Source organism: Moschus berezovskii, chromosome 1 (assembly GCF_049115385.1).
Source record: "Moschus berezovskii isolate FMDL1 chromosome 1, NW_MosBer_1.0, whole genome shotgun sequence".
NCBI classification, from domain to species: domain Eukaryota; kingdom Metazoa; phylum Chordata; class Mammalia; order Artiodactyla; family Moschidae; genus Moschus; species Moschus berezovskii.
The window spans coordinates 118491889-118516674 of NC_142460.1; the positions used below are offsets into that span (position 1 = coordinate 118491889).

General features: G+C 42.9%; 1 protein-coding gene across 2 annotated transcripts in view; it reads left to right on the forward strand.

Annotated features, from left to right (window-relative positions):
• PLD1 (phospholipase D1) overlaps positions 1–6542 on the forward strand; it is a 261776-nt gene extending 255234 nt beyond the window's left edge. The window contains exon 26 of one of the 2 annotated variants that reach the window (XM_088839113.1): positions 6339–6542. In XM_088839113.1, the coding sequence (XP_088695239.1) occupies positions 6339–6420 (82 nt within the window). In that variant the 3' untranslated portion in view covers positions 6421–6542. The remainder of the gene's footprint in view (positions 1–6338) is intronic. The other variant, XM_088839107.1, reaches the window with a different exon arrangement.
• Positions 6543–24786: the final 18244 nt, after the last annotated feature.

Consider the following 24786-nt stretch of genomic DNA (forward strand, 5'->3'; position numbering starts at 1 on the left):
GCTCATTCTTCCAGTGATGGTGATGAACCATCCATTGACTTTGCTTCTCAGACGATGGCTTTCCTCCACAGTAAGCTTTCTGGAACTCACAGTCACTTCCACCTCTTGAATGTATCAGCTAGGTGAATGTGAAGGTGGGTACCACTCATGGAAGACTCATCTGGCTGGCCCTGAGTAAAATAAAAGCCTTCAACTTTTCTTGGGGGAAATTTCCCTGATTTAAATACTTTTGAATGTGTTGCTCTGTCATTTTAAAGAATATGGTTCTGTTGAGTGTTGGATGTATTTTTCCTGTGACAGGATACATATTTCTTTCCTTTGTTTTTCCAGAGACTTAATATGGTTCTGGCCATGTTTTCCTGACTACAAATCAGGTCCATAGGCTGACAAGGAGAGGAACAACAGGAAGGTCTATTTAAAGCTGGCAATTACTGCAGTTGACATATTGCCTATTACTGAGAATTTGTATTCTTCATATTTCCCCTCACAGGGTATTAAATTTTGATTAAACCCAAGGACCTCTGACTGTCTTCCATAAATAGGGAAAACTCTATAGAGTCCTAGGCAACATTTTTATATGCAAAATGAGTTGCTAACTTATCATGCTAATTGTTCCGGTGTTTATCCCCTGAAGTCCTAACGGCTCCCTTTAGATTTGCAGTAAATCTTCCGACCAGCCCACGGCATTCTGGGTGATAAGCAGTATATTTTTTTATAAGGTTCCATTTCCACAAACTATATCACCTCGAAAGGAAATTTATACCTCTATTTGCCAGGATCTCTGGCCAGAAACATTCAATGAAAAAAATGAAAGAGGGTCTCAAAAATAAACAGAGGTCAATGTCACTGTTTCTGGGTGTCGAGGGTACAATCCAGTCCTATAAAAATAACATCAGAACTCCCTGTGTACCAGGCCCTATGCTAAGTGCTGTGCACACACTATATTAGCCAGTCTTTCCAATGACCCAGTAAGGTGGGTGCCATTGCCTCTCAGGGTACTGATGAGAAGACTGACCAGCCAAATCCTTTCATGTGTTGACAGAGCCTGGATTTGAACTCAGATTCATCTGACCCCATGTGAAAGAAAGAAAGTGAAGTCACTCAGTAGTGTCCAACTCTTTGTGACCCCATGGACTGTAGCCCACCAGGCTCCTCCATCCATGGAATTTTCCAGGCAAGAGTACTGGAGTGGGTTGCCATTTCCTTATATCCAGGGTATCTTCCTGACCCAGGGATCGAACCCGGGTCTCCCACATTGCGGGCAAACGCTTTACCGTCTGAGCCACCAGCTCTTAAAAGGTCTCCTTGACTACTGTCTTCACATGAGGAGGGATTATAATGGGAATCCCAACTTCAGATGTGTTACCAAGTCTGCGTCTGCTACATATTGTATTGACGCAACAAGAAGAACTTCTTTCTTAAAAAGTATTTATTTGGCCACATCAGGTCTCGGTTGCAGCATGTCTTCATTGTGTCCTTGTGGCACACAGACTCTCGAGTTGTGCAACGCTCGCTCAGCAGTTGCCATGTGGGCTTAGTCGCTCCTTGGCACATGGGATCTTAGCTCCTGGATCAGGGATCAAACCTGCACCCCCAGTTTCGCAAGGCGGATTCTTAACCACTGGAGTACCAGGGAAGTCCCAAGAAGAAATTCCTTAAGAACTATCTTTGAATCCTTCTAATCCATCGAAGCAAATCTTGAATGATTCCCCCATATTTCTTCTATGTTTCTGCAAGAATGTGCTTCCAAGAACCCCCTTGGTTCTTGGGCAGACATACTGAACCCACAACCCAGATACCTTCCCCTTAGGCATCTCCAGATTGTTTAATTTTCCCCCAATACACAATATGTATATAATTCTTCTTCTTCTACACATTTTATTTACTTCCCTGTTTAGTAATGAAAGTTTATTGCTTAAAAAAGTGACTTTCACGTGGGTATTCATAGTTCAGTTCAGTCGCTCAGTCATGTCTGACTCTTTGTGACCCCATGAACTGCAGCACGCCAGGCCTCCCTGTCCATCACCAACTCCCAGAGTCCACCCAAACCCACGTCCATTGAGTCGGTGATGCCATTCAACCATCTCATCCTCTGTCGTCCCTTTCTCCTCCTGCCCTCAATCTTTCCCAGCATCACGGTCTTTTCCAATGAGTCAGCTCTTCGCATCAGGTGACCAAAGTATTGGAGTTTCAGCTTCAACATCAGTCCTTCCAATCAGGACTGATCTCAATAGCAAAAAATAGGAAACAACCCTAGTGTTCATCAGCTGGTGAACAGACAAATAGAATGTGGTATATCAATACAATGGGACACTACCCAGCAATAAGAAGAAATGAAATACTGATAAATGCTACACTGTGGACAAACCTCAAAAACATTATACTAACTAAAAGAAGTCAACCACAAAAGAGCACATGTTGTATGATTCCATTCACGTAGAATGCCCAGAAAAGGCGAATCTATGTAGACAGAAAGCAAACTAATGACTGTTTGAGGCTGAAGGGTTGCGGGGAGGAGGATTAAGTGTAAAAGAGGTAGATGAGATCACACAGTGATAAAAATATTCTGAAATTGAGTTACAGTGATGGCTGCACAACTTAGTAAATTCACTAAATATTAATGAATCACATATTTAAATCAGTTAATTTTACAGTATGTAAATTATAGCTGAATAAAGTTGTTTACAAAATCATCAATTCATGGAGAACATTTTCAGTTACATAAAAATTGGTCAAACTCTTTGCACCGTAAGCTCCTGAGAGACGAATTTCTTTATCCACACGGTGAAGATAGAAATTTCTAACTCAAATGTAGTTACCTGAACATCAAATGAGATATTAAAATGAAAACGTTTTGAAAACTGAAGAATGGCTGATAAAGATTCCTTCGACTCAGCAGTGGATAGAAATTATTTCACTCTCCCCTCTAGGTGGCGCTAGAATCTAAAAATGAGCCTGCCACTGCTAAGTGCAGCTGTTTCTACAAAATTGCCTTTCCCTAAGAGGTTACATCCCTAAAGGGAGTTTTCAGTCCACTGTCCTTCAGTCCAGAGCGTTCTCCTGAACTAATCTTAGGATAATAGACACCCACGTTCAGTGTCAGCCTCCTAATATCTCACAAATTGTCAATTGCACTTTCCATGTTGCATGGTCCCCTCTTTGTCCTGAGGAATTAGCCCTCTGATTAAACCCCATTCATCTTCCATTTCTCTCCATCTTCTTGGAAACTTTAGTTTCCAACATAATTGTATACTTCTGTTGCATTTTCAATACTCTCAAGTGCTTTTAGAGTTTCATTTAATTGGGAATGAGGGTCAGGTCACCAAACCATTTGTAAAATGTCTCAAAAATAATCACAGGCCCAGTACTATTGCCTAGAAAATCCCATGGATGGAGGAGCCTGGTAGGCTGCAGTCCGTGGGGTCGCTCAGGGTTGGACACGGCTGAGCGACTTCACTTTCACTTTTCACTTTCCACTTTCACACATTGGAGAAGGAAATGGCAACCCACTCCAGTGTTCTTGCCTGGAGAATCCCAGGGACGGGGGAGCCTGGTGGGCTTCCGTCTATGGGGTCACACAGAGTCGGACACGACTGAAGTGACTTAGCAGCAGCAGCAGCAGCAAACATAGCCACATCAAGGAAGAAATGCCACAGAAGGGCCTTATCTGCTGGCCCCATGTGCTGGTAGAAGGAACAGCTAATATGCTCTTACTTTGCTGTGGGCCATGTAGCTTTATGGGATTGCTGGGAGGCTCAGTGATAAGGATTCTGCCAGCAATGCAGGAGGTGCAAGTTCGATCCCTGGGTCAGGAAGATCCCCTGGTGAAGGGAATGGCCACCCACTCTAGTAGTCTTGCCTGGGAAATCCCATGGACAGAGGAGCCTGGCGGGCTACAGTCCATGGGGTCTCTAAGTCAGACATGACTTAGTGACTAAACAACAACAAATGTAGCTTTATACATAAGAAAATTAATGCTTCGAAAGCTGTAAGGTGAGAATCTATCTCATGTTCAAGACTTCAGTCTGAGTCCAGCTCCTCGTCTCCTCTCTTTTAAAAGAAAAAGAAGGGTTTTTAAATTAACTTTTTTGCTCTTCATCTGATGATGTCTGGGAGTTGGTGATGGACAGGGAAGCCTGGCATGCTGCAGTCCATGGGGTTGCAAAGAGTCGGACACAACTGAGTGACTGAACTGAACTGATGGTGTCTTGAAGCACTTGGTTTGAGTAGGAGTGCCAAGAGCCCAGAGTGCAAGGCACATGGGCACTGCTATGCAGCAAGAACACTCAGGGCCACTATATGAGCCCTGAACTCCTGGAGCTCTTGCTTAACTCAGTTCCAAGGGCGCCAGGGCTGGTCTTTCAAGGGAACATGAAAGTCGAAGCTTGGGCCCCATGATGTGTCTTGCAAAGGAAAAAATACAGAAGCAGCACGAGAACACGCGCGCAGAAATTGTGCAAACAGACAGCTCATTATTGAGAATTCTTCACTGGTGAAAATGCTTTCCCACAGGGGGAAGGGTTTGAAAAACAGCTCTTGCCTACTGGAGCCTACTCTTAGGTGGAAACAAATCAGCTTTTAAAACACAATACCATAAAAGCTTTAAAAAGTGGTATTTAAGGAGCAGGGAAATAGCCTAAGAGAAGTTAATGCAAAATCAATTCAGGCACACAATTTACATCTGCTGCGTTACCCAGAATGGCTTTCTTCCATAACTGGAAATCTATGGACCTAAATCTGGGATGACTGGAAGGAGTTTTATGTCTTCTGGGATGTAGCTGCACAATCTGTCACCAGGAGGGAAAATCTGTAAACCCTTTAGGGCCAGCAGAAGCTGGGGCCCTATTGTTAGAAAACGCACATTTAAAATCACCCAACAGAGTAAGTGCTGTTCACAGTTCTAGGCCTTTAAGCCCAGCCCTCTGTCCAAACCTGTAGTTTTTCCACACCCAGTAGGCTTTGTTTTCCCTAAACATAGTTCCCAGCAAACAATGAGCTGCTCCTGCTTTGAATGTTGACGGTGAGTGCCTGGGAGAGACAAACCCAAGCTCATCACTGGGCTGGAGCTGGAACCTGGCTTCTCATGCAATCGGTGAGCAAACTCAGGGTGTGCTGTGGACCTTCCTTGTGAAGTTTGTCCACCCCCACCTCTTCGCATGATCTGAGTGTTTAGTTCACCCAAACCATTGTGAGGGACTTCGCTGGCGATCAAGTGGTTAAGATTCTGTGTTTCCAATGCAGGGGATCTGATCAGGGAACTAAGCTATTAATGATACACGGCATGGTATGGCAACCCCCCAATTTTTTTTTAACTAAAAAAAAAAACCCAGTGTGAGTTAGTTATGCACAAAGCATCTTTAAAGTTCCAAGTTTTGAAATTACCTGTAATGAGATCAAGAAGGAACATCAGAGGAGTGGAACAGGAAAACGTGGTTTTGGGAGAGTCATTAGAATTGCAAGAAAAGGGAGTTTCAAGGAAGAGAAAGTTAGTAAGAGTGTCAAATGCCACAGAGAAGATGGGCAAGGTAAGGACCCTCTGTGCCCATGGGGCCTGACCTTTAGGACTGCACTGCTCACCTGGGACTTCCCAGGTGGCACTAGTGGTAAAGAACCCGCCTGCCAATGCAAGAGACATAAGAGACATGGGTTCGATCCCTGGGTCAGGAAGATCCCCTGAAGGAGGGCATGATAACCCACTCCAGTATTCTTCCCTGGAGAATCCCATGGACAGAGGAGCCTGGCAGGCTACAGTCCATAGGGTTGCAAAGAGTCGGACACGACTGAAGCGACTTAGCACACGCGCACATTCACCTGGGGAAATAATTCACAGGCACGGGAGGGGAAGCCAAAGACTGAGTGAGTGAAGCAGGTGTTGGCCCCGTGTCCTCCTGTGAAGGGAAAAGGGAGGCGTTTGAGGTGGAGGCATTAAATAGAAAAGAGATATTTTCCCATATAAAGACTTTCTTGAGACGCGGCATGCCTCTATCCAGTGCTGAAATCACAGCCCAGGAACTCTGATCTGGCCATCCTTCTTTGAACAGCACATGGGAGGGTTTCAATAAATATCTGTGGAAGTAAGCAAGGCTGCACTCTTAGAACTGCCTATATGCAGGCTGTTGAAAGCAGAATTTAAAAAAAATCATATTGAAATATTTCCGTTCTGTTTTTTTAAGGTTTTGCCCTTGTTAATTGTGTGACCTCGGACAAGTAACTTCCCTGGACCTCAATTTCCTCATGTATGAAAATGTGAAAGTGAATGGCTTGCTGTATGAGAGTGCATAGCTCAGTGTAAGCATATTATAACAACTTTCTTGTTGTTATTCTTATTCTCTTCATAGCTATTTGTCATCCTGGGAGCAACAAGAGACCTGTGACACCTGTACTGCTCATCCAAAGCACTCCCGGAATATTTCTGCATGAGGGGAAAGGTTTGAAAAACAGCTCTTGCGTCCTGAAGCCCTCCCTTGGTGGAAACAAAATTGCTTTTAAAATGTAATACCTTAAAATGCAATCTCTTTAAAAAATACTAACACAATTCCAAAAAAGTTCTTTAAAAAAGTCAACACCAAGAATAAATCCTAAGATGTAGGGTCATCAATTATAACAAGTATACCTCTCTGGTTGGGATGTTAGTAATGTGTAGGGGCAGGGAATCTGTGGAAAATCTTTGTACTCTCTGCTCAGGTTTGCTGTGAACCTAAAACTTCTCTAAAAATATAGTCTTTTTAAAAAACGGAAGTATGGTAGATATACAATGTTGTATTAGTTTAAGTATATAACAAAGTGCTTCAGTTACATACTTTTTCAAATTCTTTTTTATTATAAAAGATTGAACATAGTTTCCTGAACTATACAGTAGATCCTTGTTTATCTATTTTATATATAGTAGTGTGTGTCACCAGATGGTCAACACCAAAATCAGATTGATTATATTCTTTGCAGCCAAAGATGGAGAAACTCTATACAGTCAGCAAAAACAAGACCAGGATCTGACTGTGGCTCAGATCATGAACTCCTTATTGCCAAATTCAGACTTAAATTGAAGAAAGTAGGGAAAACCACTAAACCATTCAGGTATGACCTAAATCAAATCCCTTATGATTATACAGTGGAAGTGAGAAATAGATTCAAGGGAATAGATCTGATAGAGAGTACCTAATGAACTATGGACAGAGGTTCATGACATTGTACAAGAGACAGGGATCAAGACCATCCCCAAGAAAAAGAAATGCAAAAAAGCAAAATGACTGTCTGAGGAGGTCTTGCAAATAGTTGTGAAAAGAAGAGAGGCCAAAAGCAAAGGAGAAAAGGAAAGATATACCCATTTGAATGCAAAGTTCCAAAGAATAGCAAGGAGAGATAAGAAAGTCTTCCTCAGTGATCAGTGCAAAGAAGTAGAGGAAAACAGTAGAATGGGAAAGACTAGAGATCTCTTCAGGAAAATTAGAGATACCAAGGGAATATTTCATGAAAGATGGGCACAATAAAGGACAGAAATGGTACGGACCTAACAGAAGCAAAAGATACTAAGAGGTGGCAAGAATACACAGAAGAACTGTACAAAAAAGATCTTCATGACCCAGATAATCATGATGGTGTGATCACTCACCTAGAGCCAAACATCCTGGAATGTGAAGTCAAGTGGGCCTTAGGAAGCATCACTAGAAACAAAGCTAGTGGAGGTGATGGAATTCCAGTTGAGCTATTTCAAATCCTGAAAGATGATGCTGTGAAAGTGCTGCACTCAATATGCCAGCAAATTTGGAAAGCTCAGCAGTGGCCACAGGACTGGAAAAGGTTAGTTTTCATTTCAATCCCAAAGAAAGGCAATGCCAAAGAATGCTCAAACTACCCCACAATTGCACTCATCTCACATGCTAGTAAAGTAATGCTCAAAATTTTCCAAGCCAGGCTTCAACAGTACGTGAACCATGAACTTCCAGATGTTCAAGCTGAATTTAGAAGAGGCAGAGGAACCAGATATCAAATTGCCAACATCTGCTGGATCATCGAAAAAGCAAGAGATTTCCAGAAAAATATCAATTTCTGCTTTATTGACTATGCCAAAGCCTTTGACTGTGTGGATCGCAACAAACTGTGGAAAATTTTTCAAGAGATGGGAATACCAGACCACCTGACCTGCCTCTTGAGAAATCTGTATGCAGGTCAGGAAGCAACAGTTAGAACTGGACATAGAACAGACTGGTTCCAAATCAAGAAAGGAGTATGTCAAGGCTGTATATTGTCACCCTGCCTATTTAACCTATATGCAGAGTACATCATGAGAAATGCTGGACTGGATGAAGTACAAGCTAGAATCAAGATTGCTGGGAGAAATATCAATAACCTCAGATATGCAGATGACAGCACTTTTATGGCAGAAAGTGAAAAAGAACTAAAGAGCCTCTTGATCAAAGTGAAGGAGGGGAGTGAAAAAGTTGGCTTAAGGCTCAACATTCAGAAAACTAAGATCATGGCATCTGTTCCCATCACTTCATGGTAAATGGATGGGGAAACAGTGGAAACAGTGACAGACTTTATTTTTTTGGGCTCCAAAATCACTTCAGATGGTGATTGCAGCCATGAAATTAAAAGACGCTTACTCCTTGGCAGGAAAGTTATGACCAATCTAGACAGCATATTAAAAAGCAGAGACATTACTTTGCCAACCAAGGTCTGTCTAGTCAAGGCTATGGTTTTTCCACTGGTCATGTATGGATGTGAGAGTTGGACTATAAAGAAAGCTGAGCACCAAAGAGTTGATGCTTTTGAACTGTGGTGTTGGAGAAGGCTTTTGAGAGTCTCTTGGACTCTCAAAGGAGATCCAACCAATCCATCCTAAAGGAGATCAGTCCTGAGTGTTCATTGGAAGGACTGATGCTGAAGCTGAAACTCCAATACTTTGGCCACCTGATGCGAAGAGTTCATTTGAAAAGACCCTGATGCTGGGAAAGATTGAAGGTGGGAGAAGAAGGGGACAACAGAGATGAGATGGTTGGATGGCATCACCGACTTGATGGACATGAGTTTGAGTAATCTTCGGGAGTTGGTGATGGACAGGGAGGCCTGGCATGCTGCAGTCCATGAGGTCTAGAGTCGGACATGACTGAGCGACTGAACTAAACTGAACTGAGTGTGTATCTATTAATCCCAAACTCCTAATTTATCCCTCATTCCCACTTTTCCTCATTGGTAAACATGGTTTATTTTCTGTCTCTGAGTCTATCTCTGTTTTTTCGATAAGTTCGTTTGCATCCTTTTTTTAAGATTCCACATGTAAGTGATATCATATTTGTCTCTCTCTAAGTATGATAATCTGTAGGCCATCCATGCTTATGCAAATGGAATTATTTCATTCTTTTTTATGTCTAAAAAAATAATATTTGAAAAAGTCTGACATCAATGCTCTATCTAATCACATTTGTAGAAGAGAGGAGCCCCTGCATCATGCCAGGAAGATGGTAGACCAGCTATGCCAGGGCAGCTGTGGCTGTGGGGAGACAGCCTCTGTGTTCTGTGAAAGACAGCCAGAGGAATGGACTAGGATGGGTGCAAGCCTGAGACTGCAGTCTGACAGCACCTAGTGTACTGTATTCTGTTGATCTTCCTGTACAGTTAGGATGGAAGTGAACTCCTGGGAGAAGCCTCCAGGTTGGACTCAGGTTACATGGAGTGCCCCATACTTTTGCTCATGACCATGATGTGGTGTACTGTGGAGTTTCTTAGAAAACACCTTAAAACGGGACAGCATAGCAGTCTTATAGAAGTAGGTTGTCGATGGCAGAGGCCAGGGAAGGGATGCAAAGAGGTAACTGCCTTGCCAATTGTATAGGCCTATTTTGAAATTTTGGCCTCATCACATGGCTGACTGACCTTAGGCAAGTTACCTAACTTCTGACACTCAGCTCCTCGTATGTCAAATGAAGATAATAATAAGATCTGACTCAAGGGTTAAAGGGAGGTTCTGGGGAGATAGTGTGTATATAAGGCCCTTTATGAAGGCTTCCCTGGCGGCTCAGTGCTAAAGAATTTGCCTGCAATGCAGGAGACTGGGATGGGAAGAAATGGCAGCCAACTCCAGTATTTTTGCCTGGAGAATCCCATGGAGAGAGGAGCCTGGTGGGCTAGTCCATGGGGTCAAAAAAGAGTTGGATGGAACTTAAAGACTTAACAACAATAAGGCGCTACAGTGCTAGGTGAACAATGGCTAATTTTCTTCTTTTTTTCAAATCAGTGAATCTAACTCATACTACCCTCTGCTTTGTCCTTTATGGAAAAACAAACACATTTCTGTCTGTTACTTCCAATTCCTGATGTTTCATTAGCCTTGTGAGAAAATTTCCTAGTGGAAATTTCCTTCCTTATTCTCACAAAGATCCAGGATTGAATGGGGGAAGAGTTAGTGATAAAATTGTTTTTCTTCTTTCTAAAGGTCAGAAGCTAAGTCCATGTTTCTCTTATTGGTTTCTCTCTGACTCATCCTCATGCCGGAAGCAAACTGTGTATTTCCTGTCTCATTTTCTCAGTCAGAAAAATGGGCTTTATTGAATCATTTTTCTCTCCCTGCCTTTCAGCACAACCTTCTGTTTGGGGACATTCTATAAACTGCAGTGGCATGTTTTGCTTCCAATTTACTCTTTCAGATTCCTTTCCAGCAGTAAGAAATGGGGGATGTATTTCTCCAGGGGTGTGTCATGGAGAACAATACCAGAGAGCAGTGATTCTCACCTCAGGGTGACTTTGCCCCCAGAAGACATCTGTCATTGTCTGGAAACATTTTTGTTTGTCACAACTGGGGGCTCTGGTTGCTCCTGGATTTCATGAGTAGAGGCCAGGGGTGCTCTAAACCTCGCACAATGCATAGGACAGGTCCCCACAACAAAGAGTCATCTGGCCCACATGCCAATAGTACCGAAGCTGAGAAACCCTGCCATAAAGATATGTTAACTTTTCTCGTGTACTTTTTCTTTTTACATTTTTGTCCTTGGTCTCAGTTTTCTTTCCACTTAATCCAACCTCCTTCCCTCTCTCCTGTAGATCTTAATACTCCTTCCCCTTCCTACCACTAAGTCTTTTTTCATTCTATCTTCTGCCCTCTCGTTGTTTGTTTGATGACCCTCCGAAGTTCCTAGTCCTTGAAAAATAGTCTTGAATTTGCTTTTCCAACTGAGTCACTAATTCGCCATGTGCCTTTGGGCTGGCCATTCTAACACTCTGGGCTTCAGCTTCCTCCCTGTACAAGGGCACAGGACTGAATGACCTTTAAGGCTCAAATCTGTGACTGACAATTGTCATGACAATTCAAATGCCTAACACTCTTACAAGAAAGTCTTAGTGTGAGAGAGGGCCCCTATTAAAATACACTGGGTTTATCTCTAAATTGTGAGGGGGAAAAAATATGTTTCCCTGAGTGTGGGAGTATATGGAAATTCAATCTTGCAAAGGCAACTAGGGATAGGATAAAGTCTATGGGAAAATTAAATGAGCTAAAAAGATAGGTTGCAGCATTATTTGTAATAATAAAAAGTTGTAAATGATATAAATAGCTGACAACTGTGGACTGAGACAAAATAAAAGTATGGTATAATTATATGATGAAATACCATGCAGCTGTTAATAATAATAGGACATTTTTAACAATGTGGGAAATACTTAGATGAAGGTAACAAAATCATATGTAGTTTATACTCATATTTAGTGAAAGCATTTTCTATAATGAACATTTTTAAATTAAATTATTTTGTCCTTTCTTACTTCAAAGGTAATACATGCTTATTTGTAAATGATTTCAAAAACTCATATAAGACAGAAGAAAAAATTACCTATAATTTGACCACCAGAGTTAACCCTGAGCTATCTTTGCAGTCTTTTTGAATTCTAGTTTTAAAATAATAATACTGTTATATGTTTTTGTGACATGCCTTTCCTTTGCTTGGGCTTCCCTGGTAGGTCAGATGGTAAAGAATCTGCCCAGAATGCAGGAGACCTGGGTTCGATCCCTGAGTTGGGAAGATCCCTGACGAAGGCAATGGCAACCCCTTCTAGTATTCTTGCCTGGAGAACTCCACGGACAGAGGAACCTGGTGGGCTATAGTCCATGGGGTTTCACAGAGTCAGACATGACTGAAAGACTTTCACTTTCACTTTTTTTCCCACTTTTTTCTTTCCTTGTCATTATAGAGTCTTCTGTGAAAGCATTTAATTGCTTAATATTCCTTTGTATCTGCACTGGATCAAATTAGGGGAAAGTAAACTTTTAAACAATGAAGAGTGCCAATTCACAGTTAGGAGCTTGCTGGACCTGAATGTTCTTCTCCCTCAGGGGGCAGCTTCAGTTATGTTGGGCTTGGCAGCTCCTATCACAGATTCATCAAATGGCAAGTTGAGTGGGGATCTTGGAAGTCATGTAGTGCAACCCATTTCTCTCTCTCTCCGGACATCCCCACTAAATGGATGAGTGTGGTTCTAACCTTCTAACTAACCTCTGACCTGGTATACTTGGGTCGATCCACCCAGAGCAGGAGAACCATGTGACCCTCCACTCCCCTCCAGCTCCCTCTCCCCTCCATCCCCAATGCGTCTGGCTGAAATGATGGGCCTGCCTGTTTCCCAAACCCTTTCTCCCCGATAGGGGTGGGGGGCCTCAGGGCCTTTTCGGGTTCCCATGACACTGGCTCAGTCTCAGACGCTCTTCCCTCTGTGATTCACTGCCAAGTCTGCATTCTGCTTTCCTGTCTGGGGATGTTATGACATCAGATTTATCTGGTAAAAGAGGGAGAAAAATGCTTACCAGCTCATTTTTCTACTGCGGGCACTCTGAAAAACCTTCTAAAGTTCTCACAGCCTCACCACCAGCATCAAAGCCTCAAAAAGCCTTCTAAGACACTCCTCTAGTCAAGGCCACTGACCTGAGTGAAATTCCAAAGAAGACAAAACTGCTTTGTTTCAGAAACCCCTCCCTCTGTGTCCATCTCCCATTTCAGACTCCATTTCCCAGTGCTCTCCTGGCAGAGGAGTTTTCCCATCTGCTGGCAGTTGTAAACATATCTATGTGTGCATGCATGCTAAGTCGCTTCAGTCATGTCTCTCTCTTTGCAACCCCATGGACTATAGCCTGCCAAGTTCCTCTGTCCTTGGGATTCTCCAGGCAAGAATACTGGAGTGGGTTGCCATTTCCTTCTCCAGGAGTTCTTCCCAACACTGGGATTGAACCCATGTCTCTTATGTCTCCTGCATTGGCAGGAGGGCTCTTCATCACTAGCACCAATCCAAAGACATGTCAGGGTAACTATGGGACCCCAGGGGTCTCCTAGGGGCTGTCTGACTGAGGCACTTATAGGGCTTTCACCACAGACTATACCCCCTTCACTCACCCCTGAAGGGTCAAGGTAGAGGGGAAGCCAGGATTCAGGAAGCCTCGAGTGTGCCAAGCATGGTGCCCAGTGCTTTCTGTAGGTTACTGCATTTATTCCTCGCAGCACCGTGCACTGCACATTGTTAATGCGATTTTAATACAGAAGAACTGGGACTTTAAGAGATTAAGTCATTGACAGAGGAGCAGAGTCAGGATTTGAACTCAAGGCTGCTGATTCCAACACCACAATGTAGCCTTCCCATAAGATCAGAGCCTGTGCATTTGGTTACCCAGTCCAGTATTCTTTGGGATTCCCTGGTGGCTCAGACAGAAAAGAGTCTGCCTGCAATGCAGGAGACCTGAGTTCGATCTCTGAGTTGGGAAGATCCCCTGGAGAAGGAAATGGCAACCCACTCCAGCATTCTTGCCTGGAAAATCCCATGGCCAGAGGAGCCTGGTGGGCTACAGTCCATGGAGTCGTGAAGAGTCAGACACGACTGAATGACTAAGCACACATGCTTTTTCAAAGAAAAACAGAATGCCTGGGCCCTAAATCAGTGTGCTTCTGTGCTCCAGATCATAGGGTAATACAAATGTCTTTGCACACATTAAACATTTCTAATTTTTTGCTCCAGACATCAGGAAAGCTGTAGGTTAAAAGGACAAGCAAAGTCTCCTCCAATTCACTAGTAATGACTCTAACTACTGCCTCTCCTGCCTCCCTTGTCCTTTTGCAATTGCTTCTCCAGAGTCACAAAAGTGAGCCTGGAGGACCTGGAGCATTAGTTCTCAAAGTGTGTTCCTTGGACCAACAACAGTAGCATCTCCTGGGAATTTGCTCAGAATGCAGTTTCTGGGACTCTGCTCCAGATTTGAATCAGAAACTCCAAGGGTGGGGCCCACAATCTGTATTCTAACAAGCCCTCCAGGTAATTCTGATGTCCTAAAGCTGAAGAAGTACTGACGTGGAGAATGACTGGCATAAACCCTTGGCTCTAACCCCTCACCCAATCAGCTGCTGAGCTCTGTGGATGCTGCCTCTGCCTCCTAGCTTGCGTGCTTTGTCCTGATCCAGGCCCCGTGCACTCTTGTCTGCCCTGTGGTAGTGCCTCCCAGTAATTCACCTCTGATCCCTCGCTGACTTCTAATCCCTGTCGTCCTCTGATATGGCCCTCTCTCTCTCTCCACTCTGATGACGTCATGTGGCTATTGGAATAAAATCCAAATTCCTTAGCTTGATACTCAAGATCCTCCAAAATATGCACCAGACCTTTATTTTTAGTCTGATATCCTAGTTATCCTCCTCTTTATGTATCCTATACCCAAATGGTGCAAGAAGGACTCCCTGTTTGCTACAGATTGATACTTTCTCACTTCTGTGCCTTTGCTTATGCTGTTGTTCCCTCCGCCTGGAATTGCCTCCATTGATCCCCATGAAGCTGTTAAGTTTAAGCCCACATGTCATCTCCCCCATAAAGTCTTTCTTCATCCTTCTAAACACTTCCTATTTTTTTTTAAATTGAAGTAATTTAATTCCCTATAGAATTAAGTTAAATTTTTGTCCTTTTGCACTTTTAAGGTTTTTATTTAATTGAAATGCAGCTGACCTACAGCATTATGTTAGTTCTAAATGCATAGTATAGTGATTCGATATTTCTCTACATTATGTGATCTTCCTTCCTTCCTTTTGAATTCATAGAATTTATATTTACTTCTCTTATGGTGCTGATTAAATTATACTTCGTGCCTCCTTGTGAAGGAGGCATATTTTATATGCTTTGTATCTACCGTACCTTATACTTTATATCTCCCTTCTGGTAAGGTGACAGAGCTGTGCTTTTTTCCATCTTTGCGTTTCCTACAGCGCCCACAGTGACAGAGCTTAATACATGGCTGTTGAATGAATGAATTAGTGAAAGAATGAATGTGGGAGCCACATAAATAAAATTGAAAGATTTGTTACCCCCTGTTCTAAATAAGCCTACCAAAAATAAATGATATTGCTGTGTTTCTAACAAAGTAGTGTCCATTTTATCTCCTCTAAAACTGGGCCAGTTAGAAAGATTAGATTATAGCCCAAAGTTTTCAGGGTGAGGGTGTGGGTAGAAACGGATTGTTCCCATAATATCTGTGGCTTGAGTAACAATATAGGAGAATGAAATGACAATTTTGTTACAAACCTTCACCTTGAACAGCGTAAGGGACACCCAAGCCCCAGTAGGTTCTCTGAGTAAGCAAAGGGAGAGTAAAGCAGCAGTGACTCTCAAGGAAACAGTTGCTGGAACCTTGGAAGTCCCCAGTCAAAGTTGCTGGCCTGGCTTCAATCCAAAGTTAGGAAAGAGATTTCTGCTCAGACAAAATTAATTATGTAGATCATGTAATACTCTGCTCCATCTTGACATGGCCTTGACTCATTGAACCCTTCCTCCATATGGGCTGGAAAAATGTGACTAAGCACAATTTTTTGGGCCCTCAGCCATGGAGCACCAGCAACAGTGTTCTAAGCTCTGAACAAAAACCAGGGCAGAAATGATAACTCTGGGTCCCTGGCCTTACTGTTCAGTGGGAGGGACTGTGACTGTGGAGAAGCAGAAGTGTCTGGTGTTCTTCTAGGACAGTTATGATTCTGATGGGTTTTAAGTTTCCCTGAAAACCCAATTGTTAGAGAAGCAATATCTCCTTTTGCCGGCTCTGGGCTTCTAGTTCTGTGTGGTTGCTTGACTTGCTTCCTCACGCTGACTCAACAATTGTTTTTTCTTGGAAAAGACTTCATCATCTTTCTAAACCTCACTTCAAGAGAGCAGAGGGCAGAGGGCCTGTTCTCGCCAACCTCCACATGGGCAGAAGGAAGAATCTGGAAAGGACACCAGGTCACAGTCGAGCCTGGCTGGCATGGCTCCACTTGAAGGAAAGTGAGCCCTTCTGCTTCCACCTCACTGAGCAGGATGTCCCCCGAGCCATGAGCAGTTCTTTCTGGCTGACATCTCAGCCCTGGCACTTTACTGACATATGTGGTGGCTTCAAGTGCTAAGTCTCTGGGTGACCCTCCACTGTTCCTGCTTTGTTTTCTGCTGCACGAAGTTTATTATAATAAGGCCCTAGATTCATTTTGTATATATTGCTGAGTCTTTCCTGTGAATGTTTTGAGTTCCTAGACATTTGATATTAGCAAGGTACTTAACAGTCCCTCCTGTATCTCAAGATGATTTCCTAGGTGGGCTAACCACATTGGAGTTGGTGTCCCTAACTGTGAGGCAATCTTCAGCAGTGTCAAAAAGTGCTCTTGTAAGGATCTTCCTGGTGGTCCAGTGGTTAAGACTCTGCACTTCCAATGCAGAGGATACAGGTTCGATCACTAGATGGAACTAAGACCCTGCATGCTGCATGGTGAGTTGCTGTTGTTTAATCGCTGTCATGTCTGACTCTTTGTGACCCCATAGACTGCAGCATGCCAGGCTTTCCTGTCCTTCACTATCTCCTGAAGCTTGCTGAGACTCATGTCCATTGAGTCAATAATGCCATCCAACCATGTCATCCTCTGTCACCTCCTTCTCCTCCTGCCCTCCATCTGTCCCAGCATCTCTTTTGGTGAGACCAAAAGAGGAAAAAAGTGCTCTTGTAGAGGAATGGATGTTTAATGATATGGAAAGATGATCATCATATACTAAGAATAAAATACAAGTTAATACAAGTTACAAAGCAATAAACATTACAACGTGTACTCACACACAAATATGCGTTAAAAGAATAGATATTAGGTATTACCAGTAGCTATCTCTAGTAAGTCGGAGAAGGCAATGGCAAGCCACTCCAGTACTATTGCCTAGAAAATCCCATGGATGGAGGAGCCTGGTAGGCTGCAGTCCGTGGGGTCGCTAAGGGTCGGACACGACTGAGCGACTTCACTTTCACTTTTCACTTTCACACATTGGAGAAGGAAATGGCAACCCACTCCAGTGTTCTTGCCTGGAGAATCCCAGGGACGGGGGAGCCTGGTGGGCATCCGTCTATGGGGTCACACAGAGTCGGACACGACTGAAGTGACTTAGCAGCAGCAGCATCTCTAGTAAGTGGGTGGAGTTTTGTGTTTTGATTTTTCTCTCCTGGTACATATTTTTATCTTCCAAAACTCTTACCATGAAGAGATTTTGTTTTGGTGATAAGCAAAGAGTAGTGAATATTTTCAATTTTCTAAATAAATAGGTCCTTGGGGAAAAGAAGTTTGAAGGAGAATCCCTAGATTGGTACCTATAGGGGTTCAGATACACAGCAGGATCCTCTGGTCTTAGCAATATGGTGCGAGTGAGCAGGGGCTGCTGGGGCTTTGCAAAAGCCCAACACGTGAGGCAGATGGGACCCTGGCTTCATCCCTCTCCAGCCATGGTTGACACCAAAGATCTGAGCCAGGTGGCAGGAAATCCTCAAGGGTCTGGCAGGAAGGCTTCCTGCCTCAGGTTTGGCAGCTGAAAGCACAGGGCAGGAGGAGCAGGGGCCCCCACTCTGAGGAATGAGGGGCCATCAGAGGGCTGACAAGTGGTCCCCTCCCTTCTCTCAGCCCTCTCTCTTCTGTGCAGAGTGAGTTCTGCACCAATTTCAGCAAAGCTCTTAAGCATTAATGTTCTCTAAGTGCTAGGCCCATTTTGTAAACACCCAGTTTCAGACAAATTGCTTGTTTGCCAAGGCCCGACTAGATTAAGTGCTAGAATTTTGAAAGACGCCATTTACCTGGGATGTTTGGGAAAGTTCAGATAATTGTACTCCTGGCTCCTTTCATTTCCATCCCTGCCCCTTGTTTCCACCCTAACCTGTTAAAAGGGTCAACCATGCTCATTCTTGTAACTACTCTATGGAAAGGCAGCCATCAGTGTGGCTCCAATGCACATTTTCACCAGAGGCAAAGAGCCCTGAACACACTGCACCCTTGAGAACTGCCCTGTGTGGCAGCATTAGGGGCCTCCGTGCCCTGAGTCTGGGATGGGATCGGCTGCAGCAGAGCAAGACGCATTCCTCCTGGTACCGCGCTCCCTGGTCTTGGCGAGTTCCTCAGCTGCTCTTCATCTTGCTGTCTCTTCCTCGCGCAGATGGGTGTCACAAGGGAGTTGTGTGTATGGGGTACTCGTTCTCTCGCTGAAGCTCATGTTTTCTAGATGGTGCTACACAATCTGTTCAAAGCTTGAGCCTGAACACATGGTCATTTAGCATAAACTTTTCATTTTATTTTTAACACCAAAGCACTTAATAACTCCTCCTTCCCTAATGTGTGCTCCCCCCGATAAAGCCCACTTGTTTATAGTCCCAGGGCAAACTTCTTGGGTTGTGGGGATACACTGGCACTGCTCCCAAGGCTGCTTTAAAAATCTAGTGGTTCCAGGACTTCCCTGGTGGTCCATGGCTAAGACTCCTGGCTCCCAAAGCAAGGGGACAATTTTCAGTCCCTAGTCAGGGAACTAGATCCCACATGCCGCAACTAAGAGTCCACATGCCTCAATTAAAGATCCTGCATGCCACGACTGAGATTTGGCACAGCTAAAATTAATTAATTAAAACTAAATTAATTAATTAAAGAAATGAAATCTAGTGTTCTAAGTCAAATCTCAGAGGTTTGTTAGGAAATAATAATAGCAATAAAAAGTAGAGTATTTTTATTAATGGTGAATCTGAACAGACAGCTAGAAGTCATATCTAACACGTATGTGGGTATGAATTTGAGACTCTGGTTCCACAGCTTAAGTCCAATAAAACTATAACCCAAGGCATTTTTTAGGAAATATTGAATCTCTTCTCTTGATGGCTAAACTCTGTGGTCCCAACAAAATGTTCCCATCTCTGCTAAACCACTGAAAATCATATAGCAAAGAAATTAAATGACATAAGCCTTCTATCCTCCCTATGAGAGATCTCATAATATCTTGAAAAGGAAATGTCATTTTAAGACATGAGACTAGAATCATCTCAACTACATTTAAAAAGATATTCCTAAAAGCTTTGGCACATCAAAGAAAATCATCAACAAAATGAAAAGGAAAATAAGAAATATCTGCAAATCTGATAAGGCGTTAATATCCAATATATATATAGAACTCATAAATTGCAAAAACAAAAAAAAAACCTGATTTTTAAATGTGCAAATGTTCTGAACAGACATTTTTCCTAAGAAGACATATAGATGGTCAACAGGGACATGAAAAGATGCTCAACATCACTAATCACTAGAAAAATGCAAATCAAAACCACAATGAGATATCACCTCAACCTGTTAGAATGGCTATTATCAAAAGACAAGAGATACCGAGTTTTGGTGAGGATGCAGAGAAAAAGGGAACCCTGTGCACTCTTGGTGGGAATGTAGACTGGTGCAGCCACTATGGAGAACCGTGCGGAGATACTAAAAAATTAAAAATAGAACTACCATATGACCCAGCAATTCCACTTCTCAGTATTTATCCAAAGAAAATGCAAACACTAATTTGAAAAGATGTATGCACCCTATGTGCATTGCAGCATATTTTCAATAGTCAAGATATGGATGCTTCTTGATGATGAATGGATAAAAAGAGGTGGTACATGAATACAAGGAATACTATTAAGCAAGAAAGACAGAATTAAACCTTGCCAATTGCAATGACATGGATGATCCTTGAAGGCATTATGCTAAGTAAAAAAGTCAGTCAGAGAAAGACAAATACTGTTATGATCTCACTTATATATAGAATCTAAAAGCAAAATAAAAGCAAAAGCCTACTACCAACGAAAAACGAAGCTCATAGACAGAGAAAACAGATTGGTGGTTGCCAGAGTTGGGGAGAGGGCAAAATGGGCAAAGAAAGTCAAAAGGTAAAAACTTCCAGTTATAAAATAATTAAGTCACAAGGATGTAACATAGCATGGTAACTATAGTTAATAACATTATGTGTGTTAGTCACTCAGTTGTGTCTGACTCTTTATTATCCCATGGATAATAGTACCTGCTGGGCTCTTCTGTCCATGGGATTCTCGAAGCAAGAATACTAGAGTGGGTTGCCATTTCCTACTCCAGGGGATCTTCCTGACCCGGGGATCGGATCTGAGTCTTCTGTATCACAAGAAGATTCCTTATTGGCTGAGTCACTAGGGAAGCTCTATTAATAATACTATATTGCATATTTAAAAGTTGCTAAGAGAGTAGATCTTAAAAGTCTTCATCATAAGAAAAAAAATTTTATAACTAAATAGGGTGACCCATGTTAACTAGACTTATTATGGTGATCATTTTACAATATGTACAAATATTGAATCATCGTTCTATACACCTGAAATATAATGTTAAATGTCAACTATGCCTCAATTTTTTAAAAAGATATTAGTATGCACAGGAAAATTCTCCAGAAGATGTGCTAAAATGAAACCTTTAGGTAGTGAGGTTGTGGGTGATTATTTGCTCCCTTTGCTCTCCACAGTGAGTAGACTTTACTTTCATGATCAGGAAGAAGATTAACCATTTCAGAAAGGAATGCTGAAGGCTAAGCCACATTCCTATGGGACTCATGGAATCAGCTTGGTTTCAATCTGCAGTTGGGTCCTTTTTAACAATTGCCTCAGTTATCTGTTTGGCCAACAGATCTTTGAGGACACACAACTGCCTGGGTCGTGTTTAAGAGAAATATGTTTTTTCAGCTACAAAAGAAAATTCCAAGTTGTCGGGGGGGGGGGGCAAGCTTATAAAAAGAAAGCTTTTGAGAAAGAATCCATTTTCCCCACCCTTTGTGCATTCCACCCCATGACCAGTACTGCGTTAATGACAGAACTCCTGTGTGCAAACGTGTGTGGGGAAGTTTCTACAAAACAGGGTTGCATTGTACAAAGAGCCTGTGTTCCAGAGGCCCACAGCAGCTGTGTGCCCTAGGGTCAGCATGAACAAATTCCCGTAAAGAAAGAAAGCCCCCCAGAGAGCTCAATGAAAGCTACTCAACTAGGAAAGCATGCAGTAAGAGCTGGAAGTTTAGAGATCTACAGAAGGTAGCTCTAGAAACCATTTAGAATATTCAAAGCCTACCTTTAAGACCCCTCTCTAACTTAAATCTGGGTGGGGGTTGGGGGAGGGAATTCTCCCACTGCATTCACCTACGTTTTCTTTCCCACCTCTCTTTCTTCCATCACTGATTCACAACTTCCTGTTGATAAGAGCTCCTTTGCCCTATGGGTGATTTTTCCTTTGTTCTTGTTTTAATTGCTAAGTCCTGTCCAACTCTTTCGTAACCCCATGGACGATAGCTGCCTGCCTCCTCTGTCCATGGGGATTCTCCAGGCAAGAATACTGGAGGGCGTTGCCGTTTCCTTCTCCAGGGGATCTTCCTGACCCAGGGGTTGAACCCCACATCTCCTGCACTGCAGGCAGATTCTTTATCACTGAGCCACTTGGAAAGCCTGATTTCCTCTTTCTGACCTCCAAGAGTCAAGGAAAGGGTGGTACAGTGGGTAAGACTCCATGCTTACAATGCAGAGAGCTTGGATTTGATCCCAAGTTGGGGAACTAAGATCCCATATACTGCATGGTCCAAAAAAAAGTCAAGGAGAGAGAATTAGAAAGTAAATCAGGGACCTAAGCTATGTGCTATCATTTGCTGTGTACAGAGATAGAAGAGGCTAATTCTGTGACTGCCATGGACAGTGTGACTGTCAGGAATCTACAGGAAGAGAGCTAGGAGGTTATATCACCAGCTCACCAATGGAAGAGTCTGGAAAACACTCCAAAGTTCAGAGTTCTGAATTCTTCTCTTACCTGACTGTTGAGTCTTATCAACCTCCTACGACCCAGATTCTCTGGTGATCAGGGCTGGAAGCAGCATCAGAGATCATGTTACCTTTACCTAGGGATTGCCACCTCAAATGCCTACAGAGTTCTGGAAAGTGACAAAAAGGAGTGAGGAACACTGGGTAGAAGGTTACAAGGAATGGTGGGGGCTGAGGCAAACCGGAAATATAGGCATTTACAAAAACACTGTGAGGGCCAAAGAAAACAGGGCTGCTAGCCAACATCGTCATGCAGGCTGCTCGTGTGTGACATATGGCTCCAAACAAATCCAAATTAATTTCGTGTATGAAGAAATAAAGGTTCAGAGAGGTGAAGTGACTCACTCCGGGTCACACAGCCAGGCAGCGGTGGAGCCGGTCCTGACAGCCCAGTCTGAACTTTGTGCCGGGGCTCTCCCCACCCCACCATACAACCCCTTAACCTGCCCCTTGGCTGAAGCTGATCACCCAACGGTGTACCTCTCTCCTCTGGCGAAAGCTGATATCAGGCATTTCAGTGAGACCCAGGGACCTTTTTCCTGTAACTCCACATTCCCATTTTACCTAAGGGGTCACACCAGTCGCAAATGCCACCAGCAGTTATAGCTTTCCCACACCCTGAATTTCTTCCTTTCACAGCATGCGAAGTGTTCTGTTGGGTTTCCCTCTGGGTACAATTTGAGAACTGGTTGCTCCTCATTCCAAGGCTTCAGGCAACAAAACTACAGTTTAGGTCTAAAACTTCTAAGTAAAATATTCTGAGCATTGGTGCAAGTTTTGCTGGAAGTTGACTTTAAATTTGTCCTTAAAATGTTGGGGAAATTAATTACTAGTTGTAAAGCACTCTGAAAATTAGGGATGAAAGGATCCATGGATCTACAAAATATTATTATAATTAATGAATGCCTATCAATAAACTGTGATTAAGAATAATGGGTGTTCTTCACAGGTTATCAAGCTGAGGCATCTTTCACACGGGTACTTGTACTACCATCTGTTTTGCCAGAAATATTCTCTTTGTAATTTGCTCATGAGAGTGTTGGTTCAGTGTAAAAAGGTACATTTTGTGCTTTGAAGAGAATATTACCGATATTTTTATACACCATGAGTTAGCAACAAAGGATACTACCCTTAATTTCCATTTATAATTACTGTTGGGAAAATTTTCAAATATCCTTAAGCTTTGTTCCAAGGAGAATCTTGTCAGATATTATATATGTTTAGGTTTCCTCCCCCGACTGCTCCTCCATCTAAGAACTCAATGTCTTTTTGGCTTTTCAAATCGGAGATTCTTTTTGGTTTTAATTTATTCATTTTTAATTGAAGGATAATTGTTTTACAATATCGTATTGGTTTCTGCCATACATCAACATGAATCAGCCATAGGGTATAAGTAGCAAACACCAGAGCTCAGGGTCTACACATAGCAAATGCTCAATAAACATTTGATGAGTGAGTGAGTGAGTGACAGGCAGGTCACGGTTGCCTGAGTCCTTTTGGGAGCTCGGATGATGTTAGCACTCGGAGTTGTGAGGCTACCTTAGTTCTTTGGGTAAATGGACAGACTGTCTCCTGGCTGGAATCCTTCATTTCTGAAGCTTGGTTTGGATTTCCAGTCCATCGATCAAGCCTATTTAGTGACTGGTAGCGGTATCCCTGCTCAGTGGTGATAAAGACTGGCTTCATTACTTCATTTGTTTGTGGATCATTTATAAAAATTCCAAAGTTACGGGGATTGGAACAGAACAAAGCTATTGCGGTGATTCCCCTGAGTCTCACAAACCACACAGGAGCTGCTTTGAAACAGACATACTTAGGTTCAAATTCTAGACAATAATAATAGCAAATATTTAAGCAGTGATTATATTATGCTTAGTACTATGCTAAGCACTTTGCATGGATTATCTCATTTATTTCTCATGATTACCCTAATGAAGACAGTACTATAATTATGCCCATATTAAGTTGAGAAATAAGAGGCAGAGAAGTAAAGTAAACAACACTGGTAAGTAGCAGAGCTAGGATCTGGGCTCAGAACTATCTGATTCTAGGGTCTGACCTCTTAATTCTTATAATTGCCTCTCATCAATCACAGCTTTGCCACTTATTACCTCTGTAACTTTAAAGGAGTCCTTTGACTTCTCTAAGACTTGGCTATCTCATTTTTTAAGTGAATATTGTCACAGCCACTTTTCAAAGTGTATACCTGAGCATCACAGTCCTTCACAGTCCAGCTCTCACATCCATACATGACCACGGGAAAAACCATAGCCTTGACTAGACGGTGAAGAAAGCTGATTGCTGAAGAATTGATGTTTTTGAACTGTGGTGTTGGAGAAGACTCTTGAGAGTCCCTTGTACCGCAAGGAGATCCAGCCAGTCCATTCTAAAGGAGATCGATCCTGGGTATTCATTGGAAGGACTGATGCTAAAGCTGAAACTGCAATACTTTGGCCACCTCATGCGACGAGTTGACTCACTGGAAAAGACTCTGATGCTGGGAAAGGTTGGGGGCGGGAGGAGAAGGGGACGACTGACAATGAGATGGCTGGATGGCGTCACCGACTCTGTGGACATGAGTTTGAGTGAACTCCGGGAGTTGGTGATGGACAGGGAGGCCTGGCGTGCTGTGATTCATGGGGTCACAGAGAGTCAGATACGAC